Here is a 12367-nt window from a genome sequence, read left to right on the forward strand (position 1 = left end):
GTTGGCTGGCCTCCACCCACAGTATCAGACTAGACCTGATAATCTTATCAGTGGAAATCAGGACTGTCAGCATGTACTTCCAGGAGCACATTTTCCCCATAGTGCTGAAAGGATTGCCTGAGCACAAAATCACAAAATCACACAAGGTTGGAAGGGACAACAAGGGCCATACAGTCCAACCCCCTGCCATGCAGGATCCCACAATCAAAGCACTTCCGACAGATGGCCATCCAACTTCTGCTTAAAGACCTCCAAAGACGGGGACTCCACACACACCCTGAGCCAGCGCATTCCACCATTGAACAACCCTTACCGTCAGAAAGTTATTCTTAATGTTTAGGTGGAATCGCTTTTCTCTTAGTTTAAATCAATTACTCCTTGTCCTAGTCTCTGAAGCAACAGAGAACAAGCTGGTTCCCTTTGTTGCTAGCTTGTTCTCTGAAGCAACAGAGAACAAGCTAGTTCTAGCAATCCCTAGAAGCTGCTGGAACATCACACAGCCTTTCTACCGCTGATACTGTGGTTCAAAAAGGTGCTTGCATGAGCCGGGGAAAGGAACAGTCACTTCTGTGATGTAGGACCTATTTAGTTTGTGTTTTCTTCAGGGGCCCTGAAGCTTAAGCTTCATTAGTTTCATAGTAGATCCACCACTGGGGCACCTGGCAGACCCAGCTCAGACCCACAACTTTGATGTATTCTATTTACAACATTTCAGAAATAAAACAGGCATTTCTGTTTTACTTGTGGGGAACCTACAGGGAGGGGGTGTCACTTCATTTCACACGTATTCCATTCTCCACACTATTTCCTCTTTCTCTCCCCCTGGCATTGAGTTGCGATGTCCCTCTTCACTACCAGCAGGAGGTTTTTGGGGTGGAGAAGGACTTCATTGCCATAGAGTCCAATTGCCAAAGCGGCCATTTTCTCCAGGTGAACTGATCTCTATCGGCTGGAGATCAGTTGTAATAGCAGGAGATCTCCAGCTACTACCTGGAGGTTGGCAACCCTAATCTGTCTTCACACTCACATTCTTAAATGGAGCCATTCAGCCAATGCAGATCATCTTGAGAAGAGAGGTGCTGGTGTTTCTTCCTTGGGTGAAGGCAAGGTTGGTCTCATGCTCAAGATCTAGCTACAGCCTGGCAGACACATGAACTGGGGCCTGCTTTGCCAGCAGAAATGGTAGGGTTGCCCGGTCCCTCATTGCCACTGGCGGGAGGTTTTTGGGGCGGAGTTTGGGAAGGGCCGGGTTTGGGAAGGGGAGGGACTTCAATGACATAGCGTCCAATGGCCCAAGCAGCCATTTTCTCCAGGTGAACTGAACTCTGTTAGCTGGAGATCAGTTGTAATAGCAGGAGATCTCCAGCTAGTACCTGGAGGTTGGCAACCCTAAGAAACGGGGATGTGCGACCAAAGAGGAGAGCAGCCAGGCACCCTCACAGCGGCCCCTGCAGATTTCCCTAGAAGAGTCACAGAGGCTGCGACGATTGAACTGGCAATTGGAAAACCAGATTTTCATAACGAAAGCTTGAGTGAGCCATTAAAAATCCACAAAACCCACATAATCTTATAAACAGATTGATGACAACACGGAACAGATATCCAGTTTGGCAGAAAGGGGGATATAAACTGAGCTTTTACAGCCCCTTAATAAAAATAAACAATTGTAATGATTATGCTTGTGGTTAAACCAGGATGTGGGAGCCGGCCTTTCAGCTCTTTGTTCTGGAGTGGAAAGAATTAAAAAGGAAATTAATCTGGAGAATTATTGTGTGTCATGGCTTGACACAGACAGACGTATAAGGAAGCTGAAGAGATGCTGGGGGATGGAGAGGCAAAGTTAGATGAAGAAATCCACCAAAATCTGAAAATTGTCATGGTACTCAGATTCTGTTCAGAAGGGAGACTTAAAGAATAGACTGCTGTCTGAAGCAGAGTATTTTTACTGATATTTTGAATGGATCATTAGCGCCAAAAAGAATTACATGTGTATTGCCTTGGTTCTCCTTTTCATTACAAAAATGGTTTCATTTTGAAAACAATGGATGATTGTTGCAGCACCTTCCTGTCAGACAGGAGTGGGCTTAAACCAGGAGTCGTGAAGACTGGGTTCTTGTTCTCTGTCCCTTCAGCAGTGGTGCAGTGGTTGGTGGAGATAACTACAAGCAGTGTAAGCTGAGATACTTACAATATAACCCAGAATCCTCCTCATCTGGAGAATCATGTGGCACTGGCACCAGAAGGCCAGTCATGCTCCATTGCCTGGTATTCTGTTTCCAGACTTTTGTCCACCCTCTAGGAAGCATCACTGTGGGAGGTCACCAGGTTATGACTCTTTCCTGCAAGTGTAAAGTGATGCATATTGGATCAAAAAATCCCAACTTCACATATACACTGATAGGATCTCTGCTGGCAGCGACAGACCAAGAAAGGGATTTTGGGGTGGTAGTGGATAGTTCAATGAAGATGTCAACCCAGTGTGCAGCTGCTGTGAAAACGGCAAATTCCATGGTAGCCATAATTACACAAGGAATAGAGAATAAAACCGCTGCTGTCATACTGCCCTTGTACAAATCTGAGGTGAGACCACAACTGGAATACTGCGTACAGTTCTGGTCACCACACCTTAAAAAGGATATTGCAGAGCTTGAGAAGGTGCAGAAAAGAGTAACCAAAATGGTCAGGGGACTAGAGCAATAGCCCTATGAGGAGAGGTTAAAATACTTAGGGCTATTTAACTTGGAAAGAAGGTGGTTAAGGGAAGATATGATAGAGGTCTATAAAAGTATGCAAGGTATGGAGAGAGTGGAAAGGAAGAAGCTTTTCTCCCTCTCTCATCATACCAGAATGCCGGATCATCTGCTGAAACCGGAGGGTGAGAGATTCAAAACAGATAAAAGGAAGTATTTCTTCACACAACACATAGTTTAATTGTGGAACTCCCTGCCCCAGGATGTGGTGATGGCTGCCTACTGGGAAGGTAGGGTTGTGCATATCGATAAACCCAAACCGAGAATAAACCCAAACTTAGCCGTTTCGGCAATATTCAGGTTTTGGTTTTACCAGATACCAAAACCTGGGAATAAAGCCAAAGCCGAATAGCCAATCGTCGAATCAGCCGAATAGGTATTCGGCTTTTTTCGGCTTTCCCCAGGCTTTTCCCTATGGGATTTTTTTCTAATGAGCTCTGGGGGAGCCATTTTTGGATGTAGAGTTCCCAAATTTTCAGGGTAGCTTCAAGGGACTCTCCTTGCATGAACCTCAAAGATTGGTAACGATTGGGTCAGGGGGTCTGATTTTATGGGGTCCGGAAGGGGTCGCACCCTCCTCCATAGAGGTATCGTAAACTATTGGAATGTATACATAGAGGTATCGTATACTATTGGAAGACTTTAAGAGAGGAGTGGACATGTTCATGGAGGACAGAACTATCCACAGTTACTAATCAAAATGAATACTAGTCATGATGCATACATGTTCTCTCCAGTATCAGAGGAGCATGCCCATGATATTAGTTACTGTGAAACTCAGGTATGATGCTGCTGCAATCATCTTGTTTGTGGGCTTCCTAGAGGCACCTGGTTGGCCACTATGTGAACAGACTGCTGGACTTGATGGGCCTTGGTCTGATCCAGCATGGCTTTTCTTATGTTCTTATGCACTGCGCATGACTCATTTTCTAAATCTTGACTCAAAAGCCTCATCACATTCATACTTTAAGAATAGCTGTACCTATGTATTTTATTAAGGGGAAACAGTCCTGGGGGGTGGGGACATGTTTTAATGTCATGATCATGCATCTGAAGTCCAAACCAATGAGCAAATTCTTTATGTCCCAGAAGGAATACTGAAAATCCCTTGCATGTATAGCTGCCGTCCCTCCAGGCAAAATGACATGTGTGATAGGCAGCTCTGTGATACTTCCTCCCTGTTGGTTTTTTTCCCCCTTTAATGACAAGCAGCTGCAGTAGGGAGTGAAGAATCAGGAGGACCATTTATCCTTTTCCCTTCCTGCCACTCAAAGGTGTTTTCCCCTAGCTGTATTTCTATTCACATGGAAAAAGAAGAAGAGTTGGATTTTTTATGCTGACTTTCTCTAACACTTAAGGAATAATCAAACCGACTTACAACCTCCTTCCCTTCCCCTCCCCACAACAGTCACCCTGTGAGGTAGGTGAGGCTGAAAGAGTTCTAAGAGAGCAGTGACTAGGCTAAAGTAATCCAGCAAGCTTCATGTGTAGGAGTGGGAAAACCAACCCTGTTCACCAGATTAGTGTCCACCGCTCCAAACCACTGCTCTTAACCACCACACCACACTGCATTCAGCAACCACCTCCCCTCCTGATTTCACCCCCACAGCTGCTTCTATTTTTATGGAGAGGTAAAGTCTTGCAACTGCCTGTCCAATGTAGTTTCTCCCTCTCTTGGTTAGAGAAAAGAGCCACCAATTCCAGTGATAGCTGTGTATAAAGTTGAACTCTGTTCACTGTTTTGTTTCTGAACCAGCAGGTTACTTACATCTGTAGACAAGCTGGAACGTGTCCAGAGGAGGGCAACAAAGATGGTGAGGGGTCTGGAGACCAAGTCCTATGAGGAAAGGTTGAAGGAGCTGGGTATGTTTAGCCTGAAGAGGAGAAGACTGAGAGGGGATATGATAACCATCTTCAAGTACTTGGGCTGACATAGAGAGGATGGTGCCAAGTTGTTTTCTGTTGCCCCAAAATGTCGGACCAGAACCAACGGGTTAAAATTAAATCAAAAGAGTTCCCATCTAGACATTAGGAAGAATTTTCTATCAGTTAGAGCGGTTCCTCAGTAGAACAGGCTTCCTTGGGAGGTGGTAAGTGCGCCTTCCCTGGAGGTTTTTTAAGCAGAGGTTGAATGGCCATCTGTCAGCAATGTTGATTCTATGACATTAGGCAGTTCATGAGAGGGAGGCCATCTTCTGGGCATGGAGTAGGGGTCACTAGGGGTGTGGGGGGGAGGTAGTTATGAATTTCCTGCATTGTGCAGGGGGTTGGACTAGATGATCCTGGTGGTCCCTTCCAACTCTATGATTCTATTCTATGATTCTATGATCTCAGAGCCGAATTAGAACATTTAAAACATCTAGGTTGCTTGCCCCAGCTTGGATGCTATTGGGAAGTATTTTCATCCCCAGAGCATTATGGTGTATTCATGTGCCTCCAGGGTTTTCCTAGTCTTTCCTCAGATTTTTCCCAAACCTGCTTTGCTGTAATGTTGTGGGAAAGACCACTGCAAAGTCTGGATCTTCTCAGACCTGCCCTCACTGGTGCCATTTTCCTGCCTCACTCCCTCATGGCAACCCCCTCCTGCCACCCATCACGGCTTTAAAAATATTCACAATTGGCATGTTATTTTACTGATTTGTCTATCAGGTTCACTGAATCCCCAGTTTTCATGTAAAACAAAAAGTAAGTACCGTGCCCCTTTTATCGCAGATATATGCTTTTCCTCTCATATTACCACAAGAATCTTAGTGACTAGCTTTTTTAATGAAAGCTGGGAATTAGGAGAACCTGATAGATTGTTATAACACTATGACAATATGTCAATTGCATTATTTTTTAAATAAAACTGAAAAACAGCACTGGCCACTGCAGGGGAAATGTGGGAAAACCTGCCTTGTGGAAACCCCATTGCTGCTGTCCTATATCAGCAGCCCCAGCAGCAATGGAGAAACTAAACAAACACACCAGACATGTTGCCGGGAGAGCTGTGATCAGATTTAACCTCCCTCCCAGTGGCGAGGTAAGGTGGGGAGGTGGCAAGCTGAGGTGCAGCAGCAGCACCCACCCTTGCCCTCCCCGCTGCACCAGGGCAGGGCAGGCTAAGAAGCCCCAGCCAACCCTCCTCATCAGATGTCAGACAGGCGAGGAAGACAGCCGTTTCTGTTCTTCATCAGTTCCTCTACCTTAATTTCTTCAGTTGTTATATAGTTCCTTTAGCCTATCAATTATAGATATAAACTGAACTCCCCATGGGTAGAAACTGCTCCTTCTGCCTAAGTAGGCTAGTCAAGTCGTCAAGACTTCAGGACTTCAGAGGTTCCCTGGTAAGGCAGAACCCCACCCCTGAATGGCCCATTCAGCTCCCATAGCCCTTTCTTCATTTGTAGATTTAATGAGCGCGAATTTTAAGTGGCCTCTTTTACAGTGCTTCATTTCTAATAAAAGTGATTTCGGGATTCAGGTATATTTGAGTACCTTGCATGATCTGGTAGCTTCCCCCCTGCCTCCGGCTGATTCTGTAGTTAGGCAGATGCACGCGGAACATGTTTGGGGGTTAGGGTTACCAACCTCCAGGTACTAGCTGGAGATCTCCTGCTGTTACAACTGATCTCCAGCTGATAGAGATTGGTTCACCTGGAGAAAAGGGCCGCTTTGGCAATTGGACTCTATGGCATTGAAGTCCCTCCCCTCCCCAAACCCCGTCCTCCCCAGGCTCTGACCCAAACACCTCCCACCGGTGGCAAAGAGGGACCTGGCAACCCTATTGAGGGTCCTTTAATCTATGCTGTCTATATATGTTCCAGAGTTACATCCAGCCTTTCAGCCTAGATGGCAAGACTGAGCCCTTGCATCAACAAAGTCCTGTGCCTTTACCTCTTTCTAAGAACGGCAAACCACCATGCTAATTAAACAGGCTTTGATAATGAATTCTGTGTTAACGTAGTTGATTCCAAAGCCTGGCGGTAGCACGTTAACTGCATAAAGATACGAGGGTGCTAAAAGCCCTTATAGCTGCATTTCCCTGCATTGGAGAAAAATAGTATTTTCTTTACAAAGGACAGTTCTAAGCGTTCTCGGTAATAGGCTCCATGTGTGCCTGTTTGTTTTGCAGTGACACAAGGCTGCTGGGCAATGCAAGCAGAGGCCACACAGAAGCTGAGCCCCCCCTCCCTCCTCCCCTCCCTCCTGTATTATTTTTTTCGCAGTGATGCTCTGGACGGTTTCTCTCAATCTCCTTCCCCAACGAAGAGTGGCTGCCTCCTTCTGCCGCCACTTGTCATTCCTGATGCTTTTACGGGGGTGGAGGGATCCAGTAAAAAAAAAGAAAAGAAAAAAAAGACCGATCTCTCCCCCCAACCCAGGCACACTCCACTTCACACCCACGCACCCACCCACCAGCTAAAGCATAAGGTTGTACTATTTTTGGTAACAAGAAGAGGGCCTCCCTCCCCAAAAAAAAAGAAAGAGAGAAAGCCGTGTGTTTTCTCAGTTGCGTCACTTTGAGATCTCAGAGGCTGTGCTGTGCTCAAGGTTTTTTCTTTTTCTTTTTAGCATTGATGCAAATCCTTCCCCCCCCCCCTTACAGCCGGTTGGAGTCTTTTTTTCCACCCTCTTGTTCCCCCCTCCCAGTCTTCCAGCATCTCGCAGGTCCCTTTTCTGGGCAGTCTGGTGTCTGATGAGTGAATAGAAACGTACAGATCAACTGCAGGTTCTAGCTACAGAAACACGTTCTAAGGAAAAGAAACAGGGAGGGGGGAAAGGTCTGGAAGCCGGGAAAAGCTGGAGTAATATTGCTTGGTTTTAACGACTGCATAAAGCAAAGGGGGAAAAAAGACCTGTTCATGTTTTGGGATATTATTCTTTCAACTGGCTGGAACCAGAGTGGATCAAAAGAATGGGAAATGCCTGCAACCCCTTGAGAAGAATTTCTTTCCTATGCCTTTTATCGGTACTGATGCTGACTGAAGGGAGCAAACCCGGAAAGACAACATGTCCTGCTTCGTGTACCTGTTCCAAAGATAATGCTTTATGTGAAAATGCCAAATCTATTCCGCGCAACGTTCCTCCTGATGTTACCTCACTGTAAGGGCTGTAAGCGTTTGGTTCTTTCATTTATATTTAAAATAAGCAAGCATGTGTGTGATGTTCAATACAGGCTGAATAATGCCTGCAGTAGTGAATACTTCCAGCATTCAAAACCAGCAAGGGGGGGGGATTTTATATGTCGTATGTCCAAATGCAGCTATTACCTCTGTTTATCTCTCTGTGTTATCCTCCCCCCCGAATGATGTGAAACTTGTAAAATCCTATATGTGTGTGTGTGTGTTGCAATCTATAGTGACTATGCCGAAGGAAAGGTCCTTTGAGATGCTGAACTGTATGGTAACTGACTGTACCGTGAGATCGCATTCACAGAAAAGCTATTTTCTTTTCTTTTCAGATCCTTTGTGAGATCTGCTTTTACTAAAATCCAAGAGAGAAGTTTTGTCTTGTCACCATCTCTGCAACTTCTGTGAGAAAGATTTATATCATGGTTATTTGTTACGAAACATATGTGTCTCTAAAAAGCACGATAATAATGGGATTTTAACACTTGTTTATATAAGAAATAGATGAGTGCAGATCTATTATATAACAAAATGCATCTAGTCTTCCTAGTAAAGATAATTAAAGGTGTGTCATACCTAACTGGTTATTTTTAACAGCGTGCAGTTCTTTGGCGTCTATTAATTATCACCTTCACTATAATTATTATTCACAATGTATTTGTTTAGCAATAGTTATTTGGCTAAGCTACATGACAATGCCTGATCCTGGCTATGGGAGCTCTCTGTTATGTTCCAATAATGTGTTGAATCACATGAATGATACTAGAAAGGCTTGAGAATAAATATGGTCAATACACTTTCAGAAGTCAGCACTGGCGACTGTTGAAATCTCAGAGCTGTTGTTGACTGAATAGACAGGTTCCTTTCAGAATGAGGTGCTGGATTTCCATGGGATGACTCTATGGGCTAAACTCATGCTGTTGACTTGGACAGAAGTTTGATGTCTCCAACAGATATCTGCTTGGGTTGGACCTGTGCTTCCTTCTCTACTAAGACAGTGAAATTGGAGATGGTTGGTTGTTTTATGCAATAAGGCATAACCCAGAAGTATTTCTTAACTGAGCATGTTTTGATTCAGGTGACAATTGAAAGCTTATGACGATACTGTAGAAATGCAAGGTCCACATAAATTTTTTTCCCCTCAACCCTGTCAAGAAATATTTTAACTCTTTTTTTTAATTAAGAAGATGAGATATACAGGCATGATTGTAGTGTATTCATCATGAGGTGGTCCGATGCAGTGTATTCATCATAAGGTGGTCATGATTTGGTTTGAATCTTAAGCATTCAGTTCTATAGAAACATTAAGCCTATTTGGTTCAAATACTGATGCCTTCATCATTGGTGCCATGACTGCTACTCTTCTCTCATATGGTCATGGGAGCCGAGAGGAAGGCGTGCGCAGAGAGTAACATTTTGAATCCAGGACAAATGAGTAAATATAGTTACCATGGAAACCTTTATGTTGTCCCCGTACACTTTATCCCACACAAGCTCTTTCAGAGTAAGGGCATATTACAAAAGGGACAAAATCCACACACATCATCTGTGTTGAGAGGGGAAAAGAGGCAGCTGCTTTTCTTTTTGTATTCCCCCTTGAAGGGGGGTGCCCGTACAGCGAGAAGGGGGTCATACGCCTGCCACTTAGCTGTGACAAAACACTTGCTCTGCCACCTGGCTGCGCAGCGCACAGAACACGCAAGGCCGCCCATCTCAGCCACGGGTCATGCTTCCTTTACTGCCAACATATCCCATGGTAATAAAGCAGTGAAATTGCTCACACCCCATTGGCAGACTTGCAGTGCAAGCTTAACTATGTTTACTCAGAAGTAAGTCCCATTGAGTTCAATGGGGCTTGCTCTCTAGTAAGACTGTTTAGGCCTGCAGCCTCAGAAGCACAGATTTTTGTCCTGGGAACTATTAAAACAACTGGAATGCTGAAGTAATGCGAAGCAATGGTACTTGATTTTCCCATCGCTCAGTATTTTTGGAGTTAATGCCAAATACTTTCTTGGTAGTGATTAATATTCCATACCATGCAGAATCTGAGGTGCTTTGATCTTTTGGAAAGCTAGATTATTGGCTGAAGGAAACAGGTGCCAGTCCTTTCCAGATAAGACGTATTAAAACCCTGGCTTTTCTTGCTAATCTCTATATAATTGGCTTGTTGTGTTTCCCCAAGAGACGAGTGGATGACTGCCAGAAAACACCCTTTAGATCCAAGAGACAAATGTAACTTATAGCCTGTATCTCAAGAATCACACAGAGGCAGAGGGAGGGAAAGTTACACAATGCCAAGGAGTGTCAGAAACTTGCTGTGAGATGAAGGTCTGCATATTTTGTAGCATGCAGTTTGTATCTCCAGACAGGAAACAAGCGACACATAATCTTACAGCTGGAAGAATTCTGAAGAATTTTCAGGAATAACCTCCTATTGGAAGGCAGGACCATCTATACACCAGCCCTGCAGAGACCATCCCCTTCAATCCATTCCACTCTGGACCACTACCAGAGAGCAGGTGTCTGTGCAACACATTCGCTCCCAAATACCCAACGTTACCTAAACCAGTCCCTGCATCAGGCGTGTCATGTGCCGTGTACCCTCTACACATGTAGAACCACACATGTATTCTGGAGCAATTATTTGGGACTATTCCAGTCTCTTGCATAAACGGATCCCTTTCTACCACAATACCCTTAGGAAGACAAGACAGAGAGAGGTCTTAAACAAGAAAATCTTTATTCTCTTATCAAGAGACAGAGCTAGAAAATGAAATGCAAGGGAAAAGCAAAAGCACAAAACTACTCTGCAATACAGTGATGCAATCCTACCTATGCTGCCTAATCGGGGTGTTTGTGGAAATCGGGGGGGGGGGCAGAAAGGAAAATCATACGTTGCCGGTCCTGCTGAGAAAAGTCCAGTGCAATGTGGTCCGGGGAAAGAGAAGGAAAAGCTGGTCCAGGATTAGGGGTGCCACCTGGCCCCTGCTTGCCGTTCCCGCTGCCATGCAGCCTGGTGGTGGGAGAAAAATAGGGGGTGGAAGTGGGGGTTGATCATGGTTGTGGGTGACGTGATAATGTCACTTCTGACGCGACCAGAAATGACATCATTGTATTGCTGGTGATCCACTAGGATTTGGCCCAAACTCTTCGGTAAACCATAGAATTTTGGCTGAATGCTAGAGTGTCACCAGGGACACAATGATGTCACTTCTGGTTGCACCAAAAATCACCTAATCGCATTGCCAGTGGCATCACTATGTTACCAGCAAGGGCCCTGTCTGACTGGTTAGTTTCCCATTGGTTGCCAGCCTTGTTCTGGCAACCCTACCTGAGATGGGAAATCTTGAGGTGGAAGGAGGCCCCAAACCAAAGCTGACTACAGAGCTGGGGATCCTGTGATGGACAAAAGTTCAGGATCAGAAAGAGGAGTTTCAGTGCTTTCAGCAAAGACTAAAGAAGGTCTAGGAGTAGAACCAACTACCAGGAAGGAGGTCCGGATACAGAACCAACTACAACGTTGGAGGGGCTGACATGCCTAATTTATAGGTTTTGATGCGACTAGACTTACTTGGGAACATTTATTATTGGCCCAATCCTGTTCAGGATCCACAGTAGTATTGGATCAGTGGTGCAGGATTTTGGTTCCTATTGGTATGTTTGAATATTTGGTGAATATAGTCAGAGGAAGATTTAGGGTGGAAGAGGAGGTTCACATGTTGCCGTGCTGGGTGGGGTGATGGCTTGATGACATTCCCTGGGCTTCTGACGGAATTACTTCAGAAGGCTGTGTAGATGTCTCTGAGGTCACAGGTTGTTGTTCAGCAAACCTGAGTCAATTACTCATGGCTATGTTGTGAGGGAACTCTGGAGGCTTTAGACCACTGGTTCCCAACCAGGGGTCCGTGGACCCCCAGGGGTCCGCGAGAACTAAATTAAGGTCCGCGAAACAAAGTTATAAACCCATAATAAATTAATATTTTCAATTAAAAGTTACCTATTATAATATATATATATTCAAATATTATTCTAAGTTTAATGTTTAACTAACAGTTATGATTAAAGTTTATTTTCAAATTCTCGGAATTTTTATTTTGAACCTTGGGGTCCCTGCACCGAACAAAAAAGTCCTAGTGGTCCCTGGTCAAAAAAAGGTTGGGAACCACTGCTTTAGACAAAATACTTTTAATCAGTGCACTCCTTGAGGCACTCCAACAGTTGTACCTCAAGAAATTCCTGCAAGTTTCAGGGACCTCTATTTTGATACGAAACTGGATATTTTAATCCAGGCCCATGCCGTAGGGTTGCCAACCTCCTGGTGGGGCCTGGAGATCTCCCTTAATTACAAATTTGCAAAATGAACTCTAGCACCTCTTCCTTTTCTGAATCCAGCTTGAACATCAGGCATTTCTTGTCCTGTATATGGTAACAGGCCCTGACCTGGATGGCCCAGGCTAGCCTGATCTCATCAGATCTCAGAAGTATTTGGATGGGAGACCACCAAGG

At 44.8% G+C, this 12367-nt stretch overlaps 1 protein-coding gene across 4 annotated transcripts in view; it reads left to right on the forward strand.

Moving 5' to 3' along the window:
• Window positions 1–12367, forward strand: part of LGI1 (leucine rich glioma inactivated 1) — a 290579-nt gene that overhangs the window by 263367 nt on the left and 14845 nt on the right. For 2 of the 4 annotated variants that reach the window (XM_056850033.1, XM_056850034.1), the window contains exons 1-2: window positions 7574–7835; window positions 8194–8265. The exons of 1 other annotated variant lie outside the window; for it this stretch is intronic. In XM_056850033.1, coding sequence (XP_056706011.1) covers window positions 7648–7835; window positions 8194–8265 — 260 coding nt within the window. In that variant the 5' untranslated portion in view covers window positions 7574–7647. Of the gene's footprint in view, window positions 1–7573; window positions 7845–8193; window positions 8266–12367 lie in introns of those variants that run through there. One more of the 4 variants, XM_056850035.1, reaches the window with a different exon arrangement.

This window comes from Euleptes europaea, chromosome 5 (assembly GCF_029931775.1).
Source record: "Euleptes europaea isolate rEulEur1 chromosome 5, rEulEur1.hap1, whole genome shotgun sequence".
Taxonomy (NCBI): Eukaryota; Metazoa; Chordata; class Lepidosauria; order Squamata; family Sphaerodactylidae; genus Euleptes; species Euleptes europaea.